This window comes from Lonchura striata, chromosome 1, assembly GCF_050655825.1.
Source record: "Lonchura striata isolate lonStrDom1 chromosome 1, ASM5065582v1, whole genome shotgun sequence".
Classification (NCBI taxonomy): domain Eukaryota; kingdom Metazoa; phylum Chordata; class Aves; order Passeriformes; family Estrildidae; genus Lonchura; species Lonchura striata.
This window is the reverse complement of record NC_140703.1, coordinates 95,850,202-95,871,326: the sequence shown is the minus strand read 5'-3', so window position 1 is coordinate 95,871,326 and position 21,125 is coordinate 95,850,202. Positions and strand designations below refer to the sequence as shown.

Sequence of the window (21,125 nt, the reverse complement as noted above, 5' to 3'; positions counted from 1 at the left end):
TAGTTCTTATGTGTGTGGTTTTTTCCTATTACTGTTATTTAAGTTCCACTTTGATCTGCTTTTGTTGTTTGTTTTGTGTTTTCTTTTTCCTTCTTCTACAACCAGAACGTGGACGCTCTGTGGCACTCCTGAGTACCTTGCACCTGAAGTTATACAAAGTAAAGGCCATGGAAGAGCTGTGGATTGGTGGGCCCTAGGAATTCTTATATTTGAGATGTTATCAGGGTAAGTGATAATTACTATATCACAGCCATATGTAATACAGAATTGTTTACCAGTTCTCTTTACAGTATTTGAATTAGTGAATTTGGGCTAAATTTATTATTGCTATACCAGTTTAATTTCTGCTGTTGAAGAAAGGAACTGGGAAGCTTTAAAAACAACATATATCACTGTTGTTTTGAGAATGTTTTAGGGGTTTGAGTTTGTTGATTTTGTTTATTGGTTTGGGTTTTTGTGGGTTTTTTAAGACTTTTTTGACATCTCTTTTCCTTAAGTGTTTTGGAAATTCAGGTTTTGCTGAAGTTTAGAGTTTTATTCACGAGGCCCTTTACATTTAAAGGGTAAAGAAGAGGACTACTTCTGTAATTAATTTCCAGTATAGGGAAATCCTAGTTACAGTGGGATCTTTAGTCTCTAAAAATGCAGAGTGGCAAGTAGGAAGACTTTTATTAATACAGTTTGTATTACAACTGAGCACTGTTTTTCTTTAAACCAGAGGAAGAACAGCAAAAAGCTTCATAGGTCTGTTTGAAATCAGTTTGCTCAAATGCTACTTTCGCTGTTGTGGAATTTTTTTGATAAAGCAGTGTTCTCAGAAGTTAGTAATTCAAACTGAAGAAACAGTTTTTGGCATTAATATACTTAACTGTTCGTGACTTGTTAGTATAAATTAGATAAAAGTAATTGTCTCAATTTGCTCTGATTTCAAAAAATATTTTCTTCAGTAAAATAAATAACTGAGGTAGAAAGTGGAATTATACTTGTCTGCTAAGCAAGGCATCTGCGTGGTTTTCCTTTTTTTTTTGTCTTGGCTATTTTGTTTGAGGGTACTTGAAAAAAGATTTGGATTTTTGAAAGCAATTGGCTTTGCCGTGGTGGGTGCTGTAGGACAAATGCAGATGAAAACAAGGCTTTCATAGCTTCTGAAAAAATAAACAGCTTCTTTCATCAGTTTGATTTCATAGTTCTCCCTTCTTCATAGTTCCATACCTTCTGCCTAGTACCTGGCTCAGTGCATTCTATGCCTTCTTGGTCCCCAGGTGCATTAGGTGTCCTCTGTGGCCTTTCCTTATAAATCTGCAGCCTTGTAGATTGATGAGAACAAAGTGTCCTTGTTTGGATTTATTCATCCTTTTCTCTGTGCAGTACTGTAATTTCAAAGTGACTTTGGTGACTCTTCCAGTGTTTGGACAAGCTTGTAAGTTTGCCTGAGCAAGTAGCTCCCCTGATGGATGGGTGGTCACTTCAGAGCTCTAATCTGCTGCATGTACTGCTGACGTTCACTCAATAGCAGCACAGCATTGCTACCCACTGCTTGGTTTCTGAGTGTCCTGAAGGCTTGCATATACATTGACTTTGATTCTCACTGCAATTTGTAGACAGAAAAGCAATAAAAATAGTTGCTGGCAGGCTTGGCTGACTGGTCTAATATGAAGTTGTTGTTTGTGTGGGCTGATCTGTACAGAGGCCAGTCTTCACCTTTTTTCCATTGCTTCCTGTAAGGTGAGCAGCCCAAGTTGGTTAAAAGAGTCCTTCTCAGAGAGAGTCTGAAATATTCTCAGAGAAAAGAGATTCCCAGCAAGCTTATTGCCACTAATCTTAGTCCTAGACAGCGGGAAGATAATAGAGAAGTGTCCGGTCTGTAATATGAGCACAGGTGCTGCAGTCACCCAGCTGTGGTTTAGCTTCCTGACATGGGTTTTAGTGGGACCACTCGCTGTTAGGTCTGTGTGGTCTCAGTGTAGATGGATATTGGACCTTTTTTATTTGCATCCCTTAGAGATGTTGGTAGGATTCTCTCCACTAGACCACTAATAGAAACATGGTTTGCAAGTTAACATCCTGAACACAGGTGGCAGTCAAGCAAGATATTTGGGGTCATTGAGACCTCAAGACTGCAGGGTACTGAAGTATGATTTCTGTATATTCTACTGAAATATGACTGGTATATATTGTTCATAAAAAAAGGGAGCAGCTGCTGTTGTTTCTGTGTAGGATCTTCTGCGTCATGATACTGTCTGGCTCAAGGGTTAAGACCTGGATTTCAGAGTGGGGAGATGAGAGGGAGGTGGCTTAATATTAACACTTCAGCTTTTAGAGGCTTTTAACCAATAGAGATAGCTTACACTGTCCTGAAAATCAAGTGCGGTTTTATATAGGCTGATTGACAGAGCAGCTGTCTGCTGTGTGATTTTCTAAGTTTTTTTTTACTATAGTACTTGTATATACATGCTTTTCATAATGATGGAATGCTGCTTTGGATAGGAACTCCATCCAACACTAAAAAATTAAATAAAGCAGCATTCAGTCATTTTCCAAAGCTGGAAAAAGGACTCCATACAAGCTTGTTTGTTTGGGATGTTTGAATTTTGAGGCTTGTTTTGGGCAGGAATTATGGTTTGAATGTGTTTCCTTTAGATGGGAAGGTTGTCACAATGAATGTATGTTTTTAGCATTTTATCAACTTTTTGCTGTTCTTGGCAATAGTGTTTTGAAGCAGTTTTCTTCACCAACTCAAGATGTGACTAGATATTTACTGTCAAGGCTTTTATTACAGAAACAGTCCTAGTTAACTTTAAGCTTTTGTAACTCTTCTTTGAGTTTTGATAGATAAAATATTTTGAAGGTGAACAAAACCTGACTTCAAGACTTTTAAGTTATTGTCTGCAAGTAAATTAATATAAGACATTTGGTAGTTATTTCCTGAAGTTAAGTCTCTCTGAAGCCCAAAAGCGATTGAAAAGAATTGGTAGGTGTGTGTAAGGAAATGGCCTCTCTAAAAACAAACAAACAAACCCACACCTTCCTGTTCTACAGTGTCTTATTTCCCTAACTTAATCTCTGGAGGCCGATTAAATTATTTTTCTGCACAAACTAGGTTTAAGGCAAGGTCCTGTTTAGGTTTAAGATAGGAAGGTACAGAAAGGGCAAGGAGCAGGGAGAAGCAAGGGTGAGAAGGAAACTTAACAGATGGATAACACCAAGTTCATTGAGTTAATGTAAACAAGCTAAACAAACTCAATACAAAAAAAAAAACCTATTTTGAGTAATTGAGTTCTGTTACAATTTAATGCAAAGAAAAATATACTTGTTATTTAACATTAGGTTGTAATTCTACTGTTATCAGATACACAGCTAATATGAATTTTGTGTATTAATATGGGATTTGTGGTTTTTATTTTTGCTTTGGTTGTCATATGTGATGTGCTAGTCTGGCATTTTAGGTAAGTTAATGGTTCCTGTCTGCAGTTTCATATTCTCAGACCTGTGTGTTTTCCCTTGAGGTTTTACAACTTCTGTTCTTCAGACTGTCTTGGAAACTTATGTCCATCCTATTGTTATACTTCAGCTAGCAAAAGGAATGGTTTGCAGCTGTTCTCCCGCTTATGGGGATGATATTTTTTGTAGCTTCTTTTCAGTTGGTGAAAAGGCAGCTGTTTGTGTTTGTGTTGTGAAGAAAGTCTGAAACTCAGGGGGATTTTTGGTGATTTATTAGGTAGCTTCTTGAACAGTACTTGTGTTGTTTTGTCTAAAATCTGTGCTGTGTTGAAAATTGACATTTTCAAAAAGTGTCAAAATTAAGTTGCTTGGTTTGTCCATGAGAAAACTCTGCAATCTTTCAAAGCTGTTGTCATTTTACATAGAGTTCAAATGCACTTTAATTGCCATAAAATTACTATATAGCCAACAGTGATTTAAATTTTTCACAAGCACTCTAGATACACTAATTTTGAATTTTCAAAGTGGGAAAGCAAAGAGCAATTAAAACAATGCAATGTAAGTATGAAAAAAATCATATATACTTCTATTCTTCTTGATTTCACACCTCAGTAATGTACAGTAATCTGCTTACTGCAGCTGATAGTTTTGTAATACAGAGTTTAAAATAGCTTAATTGCTTTATGCATTTATAGATTCTAATGGGTAATAAATAGAAGACTGTGTTTGTCAACTTGGCTATGGGGAATGTGAAGGACATTTATGTTGCTTGACTAAATAAGAAATTTTATATAATGGTCTTTCATGTGTGGGAAAAACCTGTGCACGTTAAATAGCAATCATATTTTCTTGTTCTTTAGTGTCAGAGCAGGAATTTTTAATAGCACAAGTGTTGTTCCTGAGATTCTTCCAATTTCCAGTTAGCTGGGAAGTAGTTTTTCATAAAGTACTCTGGCTTTCTGAACACCAGCAGAAGATGTCCTTTAGTCTTACCCTGACCGGATAGTTTAGTCATGCTTTTCAGTGCTTTGAAAGCCTGCAGACACTTTTACTTGATTATTCTGATGGAATTTGATTATTACCATGGCTGAAATTTACAGTATTTCAAAGAGAATGCTAATCCACTTGATCATCAGCTAAATAATGAAGAAATTAATACTTCTGGAAACATAATGGAAATAATGTATAGTACTTGTTGAAGAATAAGCTGGTCTGTTGTCAAAAAATTTTAAAAAAGAGCCTGAAGTGAAGAAATGTTTTCATCCTTGTTTTTGTGCTGTCAGTGGTTTCCAAAGCCACAAGCACTGTATTGTGTGTGTGTGCACACAGTTAAGTTCTCTGAGAAAATAATTATGAAATGTTAGGGAAATGTGAAAATATGTTATTTAAACTGTAATAGTGGTTGGATGCTATCAATATGATCAGCACTCAAAAGCTGCAGCTTTTTTAATTCTGTGGGGATTTTGAGGCAGAAGCATAGTAAGAGGGTTGTTTTGGTCATGTTACAGAGGGCAAAGCAGGACTGAAATTACTGAAGGAGTTACTACATTGCCTTAGAAGGTTTCCTGTGGTAAGAGCATGACTGACACTCAGAACGCAGTCGGTGCTTGGGCTCAGCTGCCTGAACTGGTGTACTGAGGCACCTCTTGCAGCAATCCGGCGTGTACTGTACTAGTAAAGGAAGCACAGCAGAAAACTTTTATTTCTTGCTGTAGCTGTACAAGTACAGCTACTTAACTGTTAGCTCATAACTTCATGAAGAACTTCATAGAAGACATAAATATAGAATTTTAATTACATGTTATTTACTGTTTGTCATGGGGAAGATTATGAAATGAAAACTTTATCTGTACCACACAGAAAGGCTACTGCACTTGGGGAGTTGTGAGCAGTGTAACTGTTTCAAATACCTTATCTAGCAAAACATATACTTGAATTCAAGATACACAACAAATAACTGACCTGGATAATGTATTCATGTGAAGGTCCTTCAACACTTTAGACAGAAACTGGTAAATAAGGGTGTGCCGGCAGTTACAGGACATGATCAGAAATGGTAATGCTCTTTTGGAGAGTATATCCCTGGGTTTTAGAGATAAAAGCAAAGTATTTTTTAACACTGAATTTTTTTTTTTCATAAATTACTTTTACTGCAATTATATTGCAATTTTATGTTTTTCTCTTCTTTTTTAATGTTTAAATTTTAATTCTGCATTCAATGTGTTGCTGACAAAAATGTTTTCTGTTCAATGGCAGCCTTAAATTATTCTTCAAGATAGTTTTTGATTGTAGTGTCCTACCAAAAAGAACAATAAAATCAGTTGTTTCTGAGGGGAATTGCTATAGCATAATACTGATTATAAGATTTTTTAGAACTTCTTTTTCTAACATCTGAAAATCTTCTGTATTAAAATAGGTTTCCTCCATTTTTTGATGACAATCCATTTGGTATTTATCAGAAGATTCTTGCTGGCAAAATAGATTTCCCGAGGCATTTGGATTTATATGTAAAGTAAGTCTATGACTTCCAACACTGTCGTTTCTATTCTAAATACCTCCTGATCACTGTTTCTAAAAAACCCTTTTAGAAGTCCTGATTTCAGGTTCTGATATTCTGAAATATCATGTTGGAAAATATTTTATATTGCATTTACACTTTCAGTCCAAATAAACTTATATATTTGGTATACTTCAAGGTGCTGATACAGTTGTAAGATAATATCTGTCTCTCTTTTCTGTGTATTGAGTTATTAAATGCATTTATACCTTGTGCAAACACCATTGGCATGTACTATAAGAAGGTCAAGAGGAGAAATATGAGGAGATAACCTGAGTAAAAATTAGGAGAGCCGGAATAGAACACTAAACTGTTTGTCTGTAGATACATACCACTTAAATCACTCTTGAGCAAACTTCAGAAATTCTAGTGTAAAATCAACTTAAATTTATCATAGCAGGGGCTCAGTTCAATATGGAGTATTACATATACATGTAATGTGGGTTTAATTCTCAGTATTTATTGCAGATGAAATACGTTTTTTTTCTGTAATTAAAAATTCCATAACTGCAAAAATTTTTAGTAAACATTGAAACTGAGGAAATGCAATTATAAACGTGAAGTTTTTCCTACTTGAGAATTGAATGAATGAGTGAGGGAGTGAAGACAGGAAGTTATTCCTATGTTAATCACTTGTGATGTTTTGATGGTGACTTCAGAGAAGCACTTGCTTATTGTCACTACTGGGTAAACAGATACAAGCAAAATTAATTATTTGAGATTTTTTTTTTTTTAAGCCTCCACTGAATAATCAAATGCACTGAATGAAGCTTGACTGTTTCCCCTTAGGCTGATTAGTGTTTCATATTTTGTGTCTTTGTAGCAGTTTTCTCTTAGTAGCTCTAACACAGTTTCCAGTTTAGTGTAGTCTCATTATCTGGTCTTCCTAATCCAATTGGTCTTGGAAAGAAAACTGATTATCTCTTGTAGTATTCTGTGCACTGAACTATAATATTGTGATCAGAAGGTGGAACACCACAAATTAGGTTATCATCACTGACAATGTGTCCAATATAGTGAAAGCAGTTACAGAAACTAATAAGGTCACCCTTGAGCCTCCTTTTGTCCAGGCTAAACAATCCCAGCTCCCTCAGCCACTCCTTGTAGAATTTACTCACCAGATCCTTCACCAGCTCCATTGACCTTCTGTGGACACACTCCAGCATCTCAGTGTCTTTCCTGAAGTGAGTGGCCCAGAACTGGGAACACTAGGTGTGGTCTCCCCACAAGTAGAGGGGGACAATCACTGTTCTGTCCTGCTGGCTGTGCTACTTCTGTGACTTCACTTGCTTTATGCAGTAAGTGTTAAGCACAATGTCTTGGATATCTGCCCCTCTTCCTTCTTTTAAACCACAAGATGCAGAACTGGGTAGTCCTTGAACATCTTTGCATCATTAGCTTAAAACAAGCACCAAGATTATTTTGTCCAATGAAGGTATTCTGCTTCTTACCTTCTTACCCATCTGTTTTCTCTTTCTTCTTCCAATAAGTCAGTATTTCAGCCAGAAAGGAGACTGTCTTGGGTCCTGTCACATCCAAACTTTCTGAAGCATTAGTGCTATACAATGTTTTAACTCTCTGTTCTGAGGCAGTAAAACTCTTTCCCTTTCTGAATTCTTGAGAGTGCTTCTCTCCCTAGGGGTATGTACTACCTGAGCTTATGGACCTTGGAACTTTTCACTCACTGACCCCTATCACCTCCTCTACTCAGTACTTTCTGAATTTATACAACTTCTGCTTTCCCTCCTGCTGCATGAATGTCACTCTTACTGCCTTTTTAAACTTTTCTTTGCAATGCCACTTTTGGAGACTTCCAAACAAAATGTCACTGTTAGGCATTTTACTGATTATTGGTCTGCTGAGACCTTAACGTAGAATTTGATTTCTAAAAACATATACCAGCATATCTAGTGAATTAATTGTAACATCATTTTTAAATGATTTTTTAGGACCAATGTAATAAAGAACTACTGAACTATCATTTGTTTCAATTCAATGGATATTTCACTGGTCCAGTGCAGCAAGTATCTTTAGTAACAGCACTGTATCGGCAAGTAAGCTCATCCCTTACTTGTTTTATGATGAATCTCTGAAGCAAGCCAAGAATGATCTATAAAATGTTTTCTGGTTTTATAGGAATAGGAAAGTGTCTTTAACCATAAACTGTGAATCTCTTTTTGGGTTTCTGGATTTCTTTTCAGTCCTGCTTCTAAGTGTGCTTATAGTCATCCTTATAGCCTCTTCCATTATGAATGTTCTTCTTTGTGAAGTAGAAAGGGATATTTCTGGAAAGGTGACTGTTAAAGGGGTAGGTCACATGATTTAATCTAATTGAAATGTGGATTGTCTGGAATAATTATGAGAGTTTTAAAAATTACGTTCTACATGGACTTTTTTATTCATGTATCTGGTAATTTTTTTCCATTTGAATTTTAGAATTGTATTCCTGCCAAAAGCAATAGCTTTTTAAACAGTCTAGTACATTTATTTCATATGTTCTTTCTGCACACGCTTTTTTGATTTGAAGGATAGGCAACACTGCTATTTTTGGGAGGCATAGTAGGTATTACAGATAGGGATGAAGAGAGGCAGGTGTGTCATTGCTGTGTTTGTGTTTTTTCTGTAAATAAAACAGTTGACCTTTTTTAACCTTTGATATTGTTAGATCATAGCTAGTTCAAATTTTTTTCTCTTTAATCTCCATCATTTCATACTGTATGTTATCTCTCAGGAATACTTGAGATTATAGAAATAAGGATGGTTAAACTTTTGTTCTTTCTTGACATTGCTACTTCATGCAATTAGTCCAGAATGCCAGTTTCCTAAAATCAAATATCAAAGTAATCTTTGAGATAAAATGTAACTGCTTATAGAACTATGAAGCCATATTTTTCTTTCAACTCATAAGTAATCAAGCTAATTCCATAAATTATGATACTTTTGGTTTATGTCGTCATTGTTTGGGGCTTAATGTTTGAAGTACTTTGCTATTAAAATGGAAGAGTTTTATGTCTCTAAACTTTTAATCTTTTAAAATGTTGATTTAGCTTTATTATATCAGTGAGGCTTTTTGTTTCCAATTAAATTATAGATGTTACTAGTTTTAAGCAGATTACTAACTCTTTCATGGTTTCCCTGGATATTTAGCGTAAAGATGAGGGTGCAGCTTTATCTGCTTTTTTAATATATATTAGCATTGAGTTCTGACAAACAAATTGGAGATCCATTTTGAGACTTGGAATGCCCAGCAAAATGCAAAAATACAAAGAACAAAATAGTGCCAAATACTACTGGAGAGAAGAGACAGAGTTGTTTGTTTTTTTTCCTTTGTTTCTTGGAAGAGTCTAAAAGGAATCTACAAGAATTCTGTTAGATTATTTTTTATTGCTTACTCTTAAATGTCCTGATATATGAGGAAAGGAATGGTCAAAGGGAAGCATGCCTATGTTCTGCAACACTTGACAGTCAAATATAAATTACTTCTGTTTAACAGAGAACATGTTTTCTCTACTTCAGAGACCTTATTAAGAAGCTGCTTGTGGTTGACAGAACAAGACGACTAGGAAATATGAAGGTCAGTGTGAAATCTTTAGTGTAACACAGCACAAGATTGAAGGTATTCTGTAGGAAAGATACAGAGCAGCTCTTCATAGAATTTTCATCATTATAAGCATGAAAATAGATACATTTCCCCACACATTACTTAGGTTATGCAAAGTTTTACTTGTGTACTTCTGTGTTTTTGAAAATCATTCCCCTATTTGGATTAATGCTACTCTTGAGGATGGTTTTCCTCTCCCTCACCACCACTCTGTTCATTAATGTGAAAACCTTGATTAGACCAGAAACATGGTATTAAGTCCGGTAGTGCAGGGTGCCAGCTCATTTGGTTCTTTTTTTGTGGGAGTGTTAATCTCAGAAGGATCTCTAATCAAACTTGAAGTTTAAAAATTATTTTAAAAGTATAAGGATTGTTGTAGTACTGTGATACCTGGTCATTGTCTTGGTGGGGCTGATTAAACACAGTCAAATACTCTTCCACCAGGAAGAATTATTTACCCTAATCCAAACAGATTTATGAAGACAATGATACTGAAATTAGCTTGTATAATCTTTCTCTTTAAAGACACCTAAATTTTCTGTTTCTCTGGGCAAGGGATATTAGAGGTTTGCTTTTTGGCCCAAAGCACACTGATTGGTAACCACAGGTGAAGATGGTAATAGGTTTCTTAAAGGTTTCTTAAAGTAAAGAGGTTTCTTAACATATTAATATAAATATAAATGTTTTAACCAGCTGTCCAGTGTTTTCTTTTGGAGCCTTTTTATGGCACAAAGTTAGACTGGTAAGAAAAAACAGGAAATAATGTTTTTCTTATCCTTCAGAATCCTTTGTAGTCTTTTTCAGGAGGATTTCTTAAGCTGAAAATTTTTAAACTTAATTACCAGTGAAAACTTTTATATCTTTGGACAGTTTTGAAGGAAAACAAGACCAAAAGCAAATCTTGACTTGTTCAAACATAGGCTTTAGTAGATGGGTTTGGCTAGGTTTTGTGTTGTTTTGGAGGATGTTTTCAGTCTGTGCTTGCTTAGGTTTGTTTTGGGACTTTCCCTATAATTGACTAAAATTCAAAAAATAGTTCTAATTAAGAGCAGATTTTGGGGTGGGAGCACTCGGTCAGTCTTGTGTCTGATCCTTTTCCATTGTAATAATTGTTCTAATAAGATTTAAATCCCACAAAACATTTTCTGGTGAAACATTCAGTCAAATCTGCTTTTGAAGGAACTATGTGATACTCTTCTCCTTGATGCCTTATTGGATATGATCATGGATAGGTCCACTCCACATAAATCTGAAAAAACCTAAATGTGTGATACTGGCTGGTTTTGTGGAGCTGTATGTGTTACAGTCTTGAATTCTGTACTTTGATCAGGCCTGAGACAGACAACCAGCTGGTTTTCCCCAGTACTTAATGCCTGGAGAACAAGTCTGTGCTTGAAACAAGCTTAATCATGAACAGGCAGCTCAAAGACAATGATCATTACAAGGCGAATACACCTTTAGCTGTGTATCTAAAATCAAAACAAATGTTTTAATATATTTACTTTTGTAACAGTACTGAGAACCTTTTGCTGTCAGCATTAAATGTCTGTAATATTTTTAAAAAACTGTGTGTTTCCCAGACATTATTTAAAATGCTGTCAACCCTCAGCTGTGTTTTTTTATAGTGCAACAAATAGAAAGTATATCTGAATAAAAGGCATTCTCTAAAATGTTGTTGAAAACAAAAGTAAATAGGACTATAATGGTTTTGGGGTACTTTAAAGCCTATTCTTGATCTCCATTGTGTCAGAAGAATGCTAAAAAAAGCCCCAAGAAACCCCAAATCAAAATTACTTGGGTTTTATTGCTGGAACTCAGGACCTACTAGGGAATTAACACTATGAATTTATCCTTTAGAATCTTTTAAAGATTATCACCTGAGAAAAAGAAAACAGGATAGGCCTGATATCACAGTACTTGTAAGGAAATACATGGTTTGGCATATGTGTACCTTAAAAAATAGTTACTTTGATTTCTTTCCTTAAAGAATGGAGCAGATGATGTGAAGAGACATCGATGGTTCAGGTCTATAGACTGGGATGCTGTACCTCAAAGGAGACTAAAGGTACATTCTACAAATACTGTATAGGACATCACAAGGAGAAATCATTGTTCATTTAAGCTGATCTGTTGAAGGTTTGTTGGATGTTGCATCTGTGTGTTTGTGTGTGTATAACCACATGTCTATATGCGCACTTGGTAATTAAATGCATATTTGCCTTTTGCAATATGGAGTAATTGTATGAATGTTTGCATTTTTGTCTATATACGAACTGTCTAAAAAGAAATCTCTGCTTTAGTTTGCTGGAGATGATTAGTTAGTTTTCAGGTTTAGGGTTTTATAAGTGATTACTTGTGTTTTTTTTATTCGGGGACATGAAGGGGATTGCTAATTTGTTGGTTTAATTTTTTTTTTTTTAATTTATTTTTTTCCTTTTCCTTATGTATATGGAAGTATTTTACTCTGGGCTTTAAATTTTTGTGCTAAGTTCAATTCAGGTAAATGTTTTAATAAAATGTAAAGCACATGAGAGTAGGAGGAATAGGGAAGGTGAAGGAGAAGGATTTATTAATGTCATTCCAAGATACTTTTTTTATAGCACTGAATTCTAGTATTGTATGATGGCAGATGTTTGCAAAAGCTATCAACAGTACAAAATGCTTTTAAGTCCTTTAGTAGTAAAACTGCTTTCTTTCCTTCCTCAGAGTTCTAACTTGTACAGTTCCTTACAGCAGTGGTTTTCTGTAGCTAAGGTTGGGTTATCACATGCAGTCAACCAAGTACCAATTAAACATTTGTTTTTCTTTTCTTTGCATTATTTTCTTGTGCTTAAATTCCAGGTAGATACCTTGAGTTCTTGCAAAATAAAAAGAGACAATATTAAAATGTTCTTGATGTATTCTTGTAAACAGTATCTAATGCAAAGCTGTAGATGACTTCTCTCTTTAAGAAAAATAAGTTTACGGTGTTTTAAATGTGTGGGTTTGTTTTAAGTCCTTACTTGCAACCATTTGATATTTTATGTAAATGCATTGTAATGAAGTTACATTTTTCTAGGTATTCATTTACTGTATTTTCTGTTTAATGAGACCTGCAAAGAACGCAAACTGGATGATAATCTGTTTAATAATATATTAACTCTGAAGTTTATGACAACCAAAGCAATAAAAAACATAGTATTAAAAATGATTATTAGATGTACAATCAAATGTTTCAGGTCCAGACATTATTTGTGTGGCATTTTTATTTAAAAAAATAATCAAAAAAGAGTCACTGTAGCATTTAGATTATTATGAATACAAAACTGGTTTCTTAATCTTTGTTATGGTTACATTAAGCTCTTAGAAGATGAGACGGTGCTTAATTAAACTTGACTAGGGATATTAAGTGGATCAGAATTTTACTTGTTTATTTGTAGAGGCAGCTATATTCTTCAGAATTTGTTTTCACTATTTCCTACTATTTTCAAGAGATTGAAAATATGAAATAATGCACACAATGCTCCATTTCCCCTGTAAAAAGTGTGAATTTGTCCATTATATAAATTATGTATTTATTAATAGTCCTAATAAGGTATTAAATATCAATATCATATAAACAATAGCAATAGCTGAAAGGGAGAAAATAATTTCATTAATCATCCTTTCTCTCTTTGGATTTTCTTTCTGTATGTCACTTCAGAAAACTGCTTTTTCTGCCAAAATGCTTACAGAGAGGAGGGGTACTAGGCACTACCCACAGTGGAACAAACATTTCTCAGGGGCAGAGCAGATTCTGCACATTTCCCTCAGCATCTGGGAAGTATTACTGTGACTGCTAGACACAAAATTAGGACTCTGCTTTTGGCTGAAGGTTAGAGACATACTAGGTTAGAAGTTAGGGACCCATCTTTCCCATTGAGAACCTAGTGATGATGACATCATTTTGAAAAGCCCAAAAGCTCAGATAAGATCTCATGAACTAGTGGAAGCCAGGCTTCTATCTTTTCGAGGATATGCAGGCTAGCATTTTGCTATACTTTATAGTTCTGTCTGTGGTGTGACTTTGAGCCAGTTCATCCTTATGTTCATCCATAAGGTTTTCTCATTCTGAAGTGTTCTGTTGGATTCAGCATAATAGTTAAGCTCTCAGTTGCTGAGGATATAGAGATGAATATCCCTTGAGAGAGGAAACAGAGTTTGCCCTTCATTAACACCTGCAATTAATGAAATGTCCCTGAAAGGATCTTTTATCTCATAGTATGTGGCCAGAAACACAGAGCATTCTCAATGTTAGATTTCAGACAGGTTAAAACTGCAGGTACTCTGAAGATGATTTGCAATACTAGAAATTGAAAGGATCCTCTGTGAAAACAAACAGGAAACTGATATTGCTCGTCACCTTCAAGTTTCATAAAAACAATCTATTTGAATTAAGATACTCTTACAGCCTCATGTGAGTTATGATGAAGCAGTTTCTTTACCTGCTTCAATGTATTGCTAGGTTAGGAAAAAACACAGTTGGTAGACAGAAGTTAGTAATTTCAACTTCTTTAAAAGCAGTCTTTTTGAAAGCAGTGAAGAGGAGGCTTTTTTCCTTCAATATGGTAGCAGTTTCCCATGCTACTATGAAGATTCTTAGTTGAAAAGCTAGTACTCAATAAAATAGGTATCTATATTAAGTGTATTAATTATCTAAGTGTCTTTTAACCACATTATTTAAGTGTAAAATTGACAAAAAGCGGGGATGTATATGTGTTGCTGCAAGCTTCTCTCTTATACTATTCACTATTAGGGAAAAGGTGAACTGTAAATCTGTACTCCATTTGTTTAATATATCTTTTACAGAATAGTATGATGGAGAGGATCTCATTGAGGAAACCGCTAACATTTTTGTTGTGCTTCTTCTGACTAGCCTCCCATAGTGCCCAAAGTATCCAATGATGGGGATACTTCCAATTTTGAAGCTTACCCTGAAGATGACTGGAACAAGACACCTCCGGTACCTCCTAAAGATCTAGAAATTTTCAAGAACTTCTGAGTGTAACAACTACACTGGACAAGGTATGTCCAAATGCCAAGAGTGCCCTTGAAAGAAACCATATATAGAAATTACATTTTCTGATTCATAATGGGTTGAAATGACAAAAATAACTTGCCTCACAGGATTTGGTTTTTTACATTCATGAAGGTTTATTTACATACGAATATTCAAGTCCTTCTGTCCTTAAATTTCTAAAACTAATGTGTAAAAAGAAAGATTGATTTGACAGATAAGGAAATGTGATAATTCTTAACTGTAAGGTTTTACTACTAAGAATGCAGATTCTAGAGGAATAAGACTGTGAGGTTAATTCTGTACCCTGGATATTCTCTCTTACAAATGTGATAGGTTGATACTTGTTACTGAGTTCAAATAGTTCACCTTGAGTTTTGTGTTCTCTTTTTTTTGTCTTAGAAACTGGAAGGAAATTGAAGTGCTAAGAGCAAGTCTGAAGAACAATGGAGTTCAGAGAGAAAGGAAGATTTTCTTTGTGGCTAAGAATGATACTGCATTCAGATACATGTATTAGTAAATGTCAAAAAAGATGGAGGCAGGCAGGAATAATTTTTGGCTGTAAACATTTTACTTTAGTTTATTATATTGTAATAATGATAGTCTGCTCTGAAGTAGACTAACTAAAATGATATTTTTAGGATTATTTTTTTTAACTTACGGTTGAATTAAGTTTCCTGCTATTCCCAGATCCTTTTTGCATCGTTAACTCATAGACTTAATTTTATAAGTTTATACTAAAGTTGTGTAATTAAAAGCACAAATTAGTATATATGTATATAATGGATACAGTACAACTAAAGCACAGAAATTGTGCAAAGATGTAAATTTTTGTACTTTGCAGAGTCTATGATTTTTATTTTTCAAATAATGTTTTGCAGAAGTTCTTTAGGAATAAAAGTCTTAAAAAAGGATAAATGAGTTTTTCATCATCTTATATACATTTTATAATTGTTTGTAAAAAACAAAAATAATTATGTTTTAAATAAGATTTGTACCTAAAATTTCCAATGCCTCACACTTACAACCATAGTACTTGAAAGCAGAAAGACCAGGGCATGTTTTATTTTTGTTAAAGATGTATCTTAATGGCTAATTTATGAAGTTCTGTTACAATTATGTCTGTTCGAGAACCAGAATTTTGAGTGATTATACAGTCTGAAATGAGATTCCTTACATGAAAACTCACTAAACATGCAAGTCAGACCATCCTGATAAAAGGGCTTTAACTGGCTCTGACAGGAATTGTTCCCTCACAAGTCTTCTCCAAATGTAAATAATGAGCCATAACAGACCTTTTTCATTAGTGAAATAGTTCTTGTTGAATGCTGTATACTTTAGAATATCAGAGGGAAGACTGAATATATAGTACACCCTTATTTTTCTGTTCCTCCTTTTTTGAAAATGTCCTAGTCCCTGCTGCCAGCAATTTCATATGCACAGAGTTTTAACTTTGGATGCACAGAGACTCTTTTTTCATCCTATGTTAACATCTTTCTAGCAGCTGGAGCACACTGTTTGGGAAGTGTTTGCAATATTGTTTCATTTTAAGTAGCACTAAATATCAGTATGTGCATATGTATGTATCTCAAATATGAATGCACAGAAACATGAAGGTGGATTGAATACTAGGCAGAATTTTTTTTTTTTAGGTTTTTTTTCATGTTACATATTGTGATACTTGTGTTAATATAAGGGAGTTGAAGTGCTTCAATTAAAAAAAATTACATTTTTTAGGATGTTGTCAGTTTAGATAACTTCTAGTGAAATTACCATATTTAGACCATTTTTTTTTTCTCAGAACACATCAGCTCTGTGGAGTTCTACTACTGTGATTATGGCTCTGCATAATACTGTTTAATTAGATCATACAGACAGTTTTCCCCAAAAACTACACTCCACATTTTTGATGTGAAAGCAATGAGAAATGTAGGCCAAAAATTTGCTTTTCTAAACTAAATCCTGAATGGCATTCTAGTAATTGTTACTGAAATTGTCATATTTATAATGTTATGGCAGATCTGCTACTGGAGTCTCTTTGTGGAAAAGTGATCTCAATTTTTTTTTTTTTGTTTAAACAGTACGGAAATTTTTTTGAGAACTGTAACTCCTAGGATATTAGATTACTTCTTCATAAAGCAAGTCCTTACTAAAAGAGATTGTATAACTCTTGTCAAAAATGCACATTGTGTAGCAAAATCAGGATATTTCAAAATGATAATTCTGTAATATCACAAAGCTGTCTTGATGTTATGGAAGTTGATGGCCCCAGCTGCCACTCAATAATTATTGTGTAGAAATGTATAATGAAATACAGGACAATCCATAGGAAATTACAGTTTTAACCTAGTGTAAGTACCTTATTCTCTTGGAAAGATTAATCTGGCCCACTATATTTGTATATGTGGAATTAGTTATTCTGAATCAACTGGAAAAACTGAAGCACATAAAACACATTTTGTGTAAGGGGGAGGAAATGGGGAGTTTTCTTAATGCACAAATGGATGGTATTTTATGGACTGAATACTACGTACATCAATTTCTTATTTGAAAATTTACATACTGCAAGTGTGCTAAATGTAGGATTTTTCTTCAAATTTCAAAGCTGTTCTAAGTCTTCAGATCTGAGGAAATGAAGTTGAAATTGAGTAATTTGCCACAGTGGCAGTTAGAAGTTTTGAACCCTTGAACAACAGGAGATACAAGTTTTCTTTTCATTACCCTTATCCGTTGCTGGCAGTGGATGCACTGACATTCAATATGATGGAGACTTAAGGAAGTGAATACATTTTATTAATAATGATAATCCATTGACTTTACATTGTTTCCAAGCCATGTGTATACACACCTAACTACTGACCTTGTCAGCATGCTTTCTAGTACAAAACTGCTTTCATTTTTTTAAAATTAAAATACTGAAGTAAAAGGTAAAACCAAAACATTTTTGAAGTATTATTTCAAGCTATCAGTTATTTTTTTCTGTAGACCTGGACTTGATGAGGTGTTATTACCTGGCTATTTTATTTATTTGCACAAGTGAGTCTGCTTTAAGTCTTCACTGGGAACTTCATGGCCCACTAATGTAGTTCTGTCTGAGTGTTCATGCAGGTAAACACTGCACTAGGAATTCTGGATTTATGGCTTTCTTTTAAGAAGACTAGAAGATTTTTTTAGTTACTATTCAAGTAGGGTGTTCTCTGAAGTTCGTTTTGATTGTTTCTGCTAAAGTCTACTTGTGCATAAAGACTTGTCTTGAAAGGGAGCCTTTGATATTCTACATCCGTAAACAAGAATGTTTAACATTAAAAAAAAACTTTTATTTTTGAGTTTTATATCTATATTTTTAATTGCCCAATCTGAGGTTTTAAGTGATAAACATGAATTGTAAACTCAATTGCCTTGTAACCAAATGATATAAATGCTTCATGATTTCAATGAAGAATATGCTGTAGATTTTCCTGTAAATGAGCTTGATCAATGAATATGTGTGCTACTGAGCTTTAACTAATGTGATCTTCCACTGTAGAAAGTCATTGTTATGGATCAAATATAGGTACTAAACTATGTTTAAATGGATAAACAGGAATTTTACAGTTTTGAAAGCAATGAAGATACGGCTGTTCCGCAGCCCATCTGCTTGCCATTCAGAAGAGTTGTGATGCAGTGCTTCCTATGCTATAGAACTCTTTTTCAGCTTTCAATGACTGTAGCATGATTCCTTTTTGTACTGTACTATGTACAGACTTCCCATGTTTTGCACTTTTCTATGGCAAACCTTGACTGCTTTATAAGTACTCTGTCATGTAGTAAGTAGTGATAGTAGTAGCGGGCATTTGTGTGCTGCATAATCATTTTGGACTGCCTGACTTGTGAGGTTCACTTGGGCTAATGTTGTGTGTTGCTGGTTGCTTGTTGTAGCTCACATGTAAGTACTGTTCAGCCCTCACTGTAAGTACAAAGTCAGCCCTCATTGCACAATGAAAAATCACTGTGATCTGTACATAAACCCTAGTAAAACTTTATTGCTGTTTAATTTAATGTAATATCTGTCAAATCTGGATTCATTTAATAAACCTTTATATCTTTTCAAATGTTTAAACTTAGTTTGCTTCCATTTATGCTGGAAGGATGTTGGGGTTCTTCATCCAAGAAAATGGTAAAGGGGAGACAAGAGGAGCAGAAAAACAACTGTTCCTTCTTTTCACATTTTAAGCCTTTTCAGAAAAGACACAAGTGTTGGAACAGATTTTAGATGGTATTGAAGAAGCACCAAAAAGTACATTTTCAAAACCATTTCAGGTACTGTACCAGGTAGTAACACCAAAAGTGTTAATTTGAACTTCTCATTAAACTTTGATTATATGACTCTAATTGCTTTGGCATTTTCACAACTTAATGGCCTGAACACTGTCCAGAACACTCAGTTCAATCAGTATCTTCAAGCATTGAAGAAAATTCTTAAAATGGCTACCTGACTTACCCTTTTTCCTCTTCCATCAAAACTTGAAAAGTTTGTTTCTAACAAAATTTGTTTAGCTCTTTAAATTCCTTCTCTTGGGTCAAATGTATTTTATTTCTTTTCTCCTAGATATCAGAATCTAGGGATAATTACATAGTCATAGAACCTACTTGATACAGTTTGGACTGGTTAAGGGTTTGCTTGTTAAAGATGGAATTGTTTTTTTTTGTGCCTGGCTTAATTCTAATTTCTGTGCATTGATGTTTTTCTCTTGTAAACCACTATGTCATGTGCTTCAAGGTTGAAGACTGCTAATGGAAAGTGAAGGAACACTGCAATGAGCCCTGGCAAGCTTTTAGTCATGTCTTTGACATGGATCGAAATAACTTCTCAGTTACATTTTTGAATTTTCAGGCATTTTTTGAATGGCAACACAAAAGATTTTTTTTTGGTGGGTTGTTCATACCCCAGCCATGTGTGGGAGTTTTTGTTCATTTGTTGTGAGTGCTACATCTTTTATGAATGCACATGTAACTCTTTTCCAATAAAAGCCATTTAAAATACACTTTTTCACTTATTCAGGGCAGGTAAGTTTTGTTCACTACCCCCAGATCTCTCACTTCTTACACTTCATTAGGCCTTTTTAGGACAAAACACTCTTAAAACTGCATTTGACAATAGCCCACTGTTCTGTGGCCCTCTGTTAACTAGTAAAGGTATGATACTCTAAGGAATGGTAGAAAGCAGCTGGCATTGTTACATCTGGATCCTGCCCAGTACTTTGTGAATTCTTATATAATTCACAAATCAAGCCCTTCCACATGCAAACTCCTGCTAGTTGCTTCGATATCAGCTGCAGAATTCAGGCATCTTTTCACAGGGAAAGTAAAAGGCTCTTCTGCTGCTCTCAGTAGAAGACAACTCCATTCTGTCTTTCATGCCCTCTTTCCATCTACCCTTCAAAAAATCATCATATATGAATGTATGTCAACCTTTGTATTTATCTTTGAAACCAGAAATACTGTAAAATTTTAGCAAGCTGATTTGTACAATTTTCTGTGTATCCAAATACTTTTCCAGTTTTGTGCAATCGTATTTCAAACTATTATTCTGTGAAAAGTGCAGCAATCTTTGGGGCTATTATACCAACTTCAACTTAGGTAGGTTTATCTGATTCACTGCGCTTGTTTCAATGCCAATAATTTTTTGGAGCAGTTGAGAGTCTAACATCTCTTACTGCATCTGTAGTTCTGGCCAGTGAGGCACATCCCAAAACTGATATGCAGCCTTAGACATCAAAAATGCAGGCCTGTCCTTTAGTATGCGGAACTCAAGCAGGTGGTGTCTCTACTGGTTTTTATATAATAGATACATAGATGGCTTGAAAAGCATCGTTGGTGCCAGATTAAACAACTAACCAACTTCAGATTGTTTGTTTGTTGGAGGTTTTTTTGTTTGTTCAATTCTTCTCTCCAGGATATTGTCCATATTCTGGACTATTGTAATAAAGCAGGCAAATTAATGGGAGAAAAATATTTTGGGGGAAAAAAAGAAAAAAGCTTGCTTTGGACTTCAATCCACTACATATTGCAAATGCAATCGATCACTAAGTGTTGTAGTTCTATTACTAAATGTTATAGAAAAAATGGTGCCTGCTGAAGTTTATGCTGGCTTTTAAGGTAAAATTCCCCTTTTTCTCAATATTGTATCCAAAAATGTAGTTTTGGGAGTCAAGAGTTCATTTCAATTTAAGTCAATAATCAGTCTAGTTTAGAGAATCCTTGATACTAAAATCCTTGGTTGGAGGACAGTGCTTTAAAATCATAATGCTCCTAATTTTCTCCCCAAGTGTGCAGAGGAGGTAGTTGTGCTTTCAGTGCAATACTACAGCAGTTCACATGAAGCAAACAGAAACTTGGTCAAGACTGCAGAGCCTAAACTTAAGTCTTTTCAACTTGAAGGACCAAGTCAGTCTCTTTGAGCAGCTTTGTGAGAGTATAACTGAGCAGCTTAGCAAATATCAAGACTGAGA

The 21,125-nt window shown here is 34.7% G+C and overlaps 1 protein-coding gene across 3 annotated transcripts in view; it reads left to right on the top strand.

Annotated features, from left to right (window-relative positions):
• The window catches only part of PRKX (protein kinase cAMP-dependent X-linked catalytic subunit), a 55,081-nt gene extending 36,348 nt beyond the window's left edge, over positions 1-18,733 (top strand). For 2 of the 3 annotated variants that reach the window (XM_021545558.3, XM_085583966.1), the window contains exons 4-9: positions 106-225; positions 5,858-5,953; positions 9,515-9,572; positions 11,587-11,664; positions 14,494-14,642; positions 15,037-18,733. In XM_021545558.3, coding sequence (XP_021401233.1) covers positions 106-225; positions 5,858-5,953; positions 9,515-9,572; positions 11,587-11,664; positions 14,494-14,619 — 478 coding nt within the window. In that variant the 3' untranslated portion in view covers positions 14,620-14,642; positions 15,037-18,733. Of the gene's footprint in view, positions 1-105; positions 226-5,857; positions 5,954-9,514; positions 9,573-11,586; positions 11,736-14,493; positions 14,643-15,036 lie in introns of those variants that run through there. The other variant, XM_085583962.1, reaches the window with a different exon arrangement.
• Positions 18,734-21,125: the final 2,392 nt, after the last annotated feature.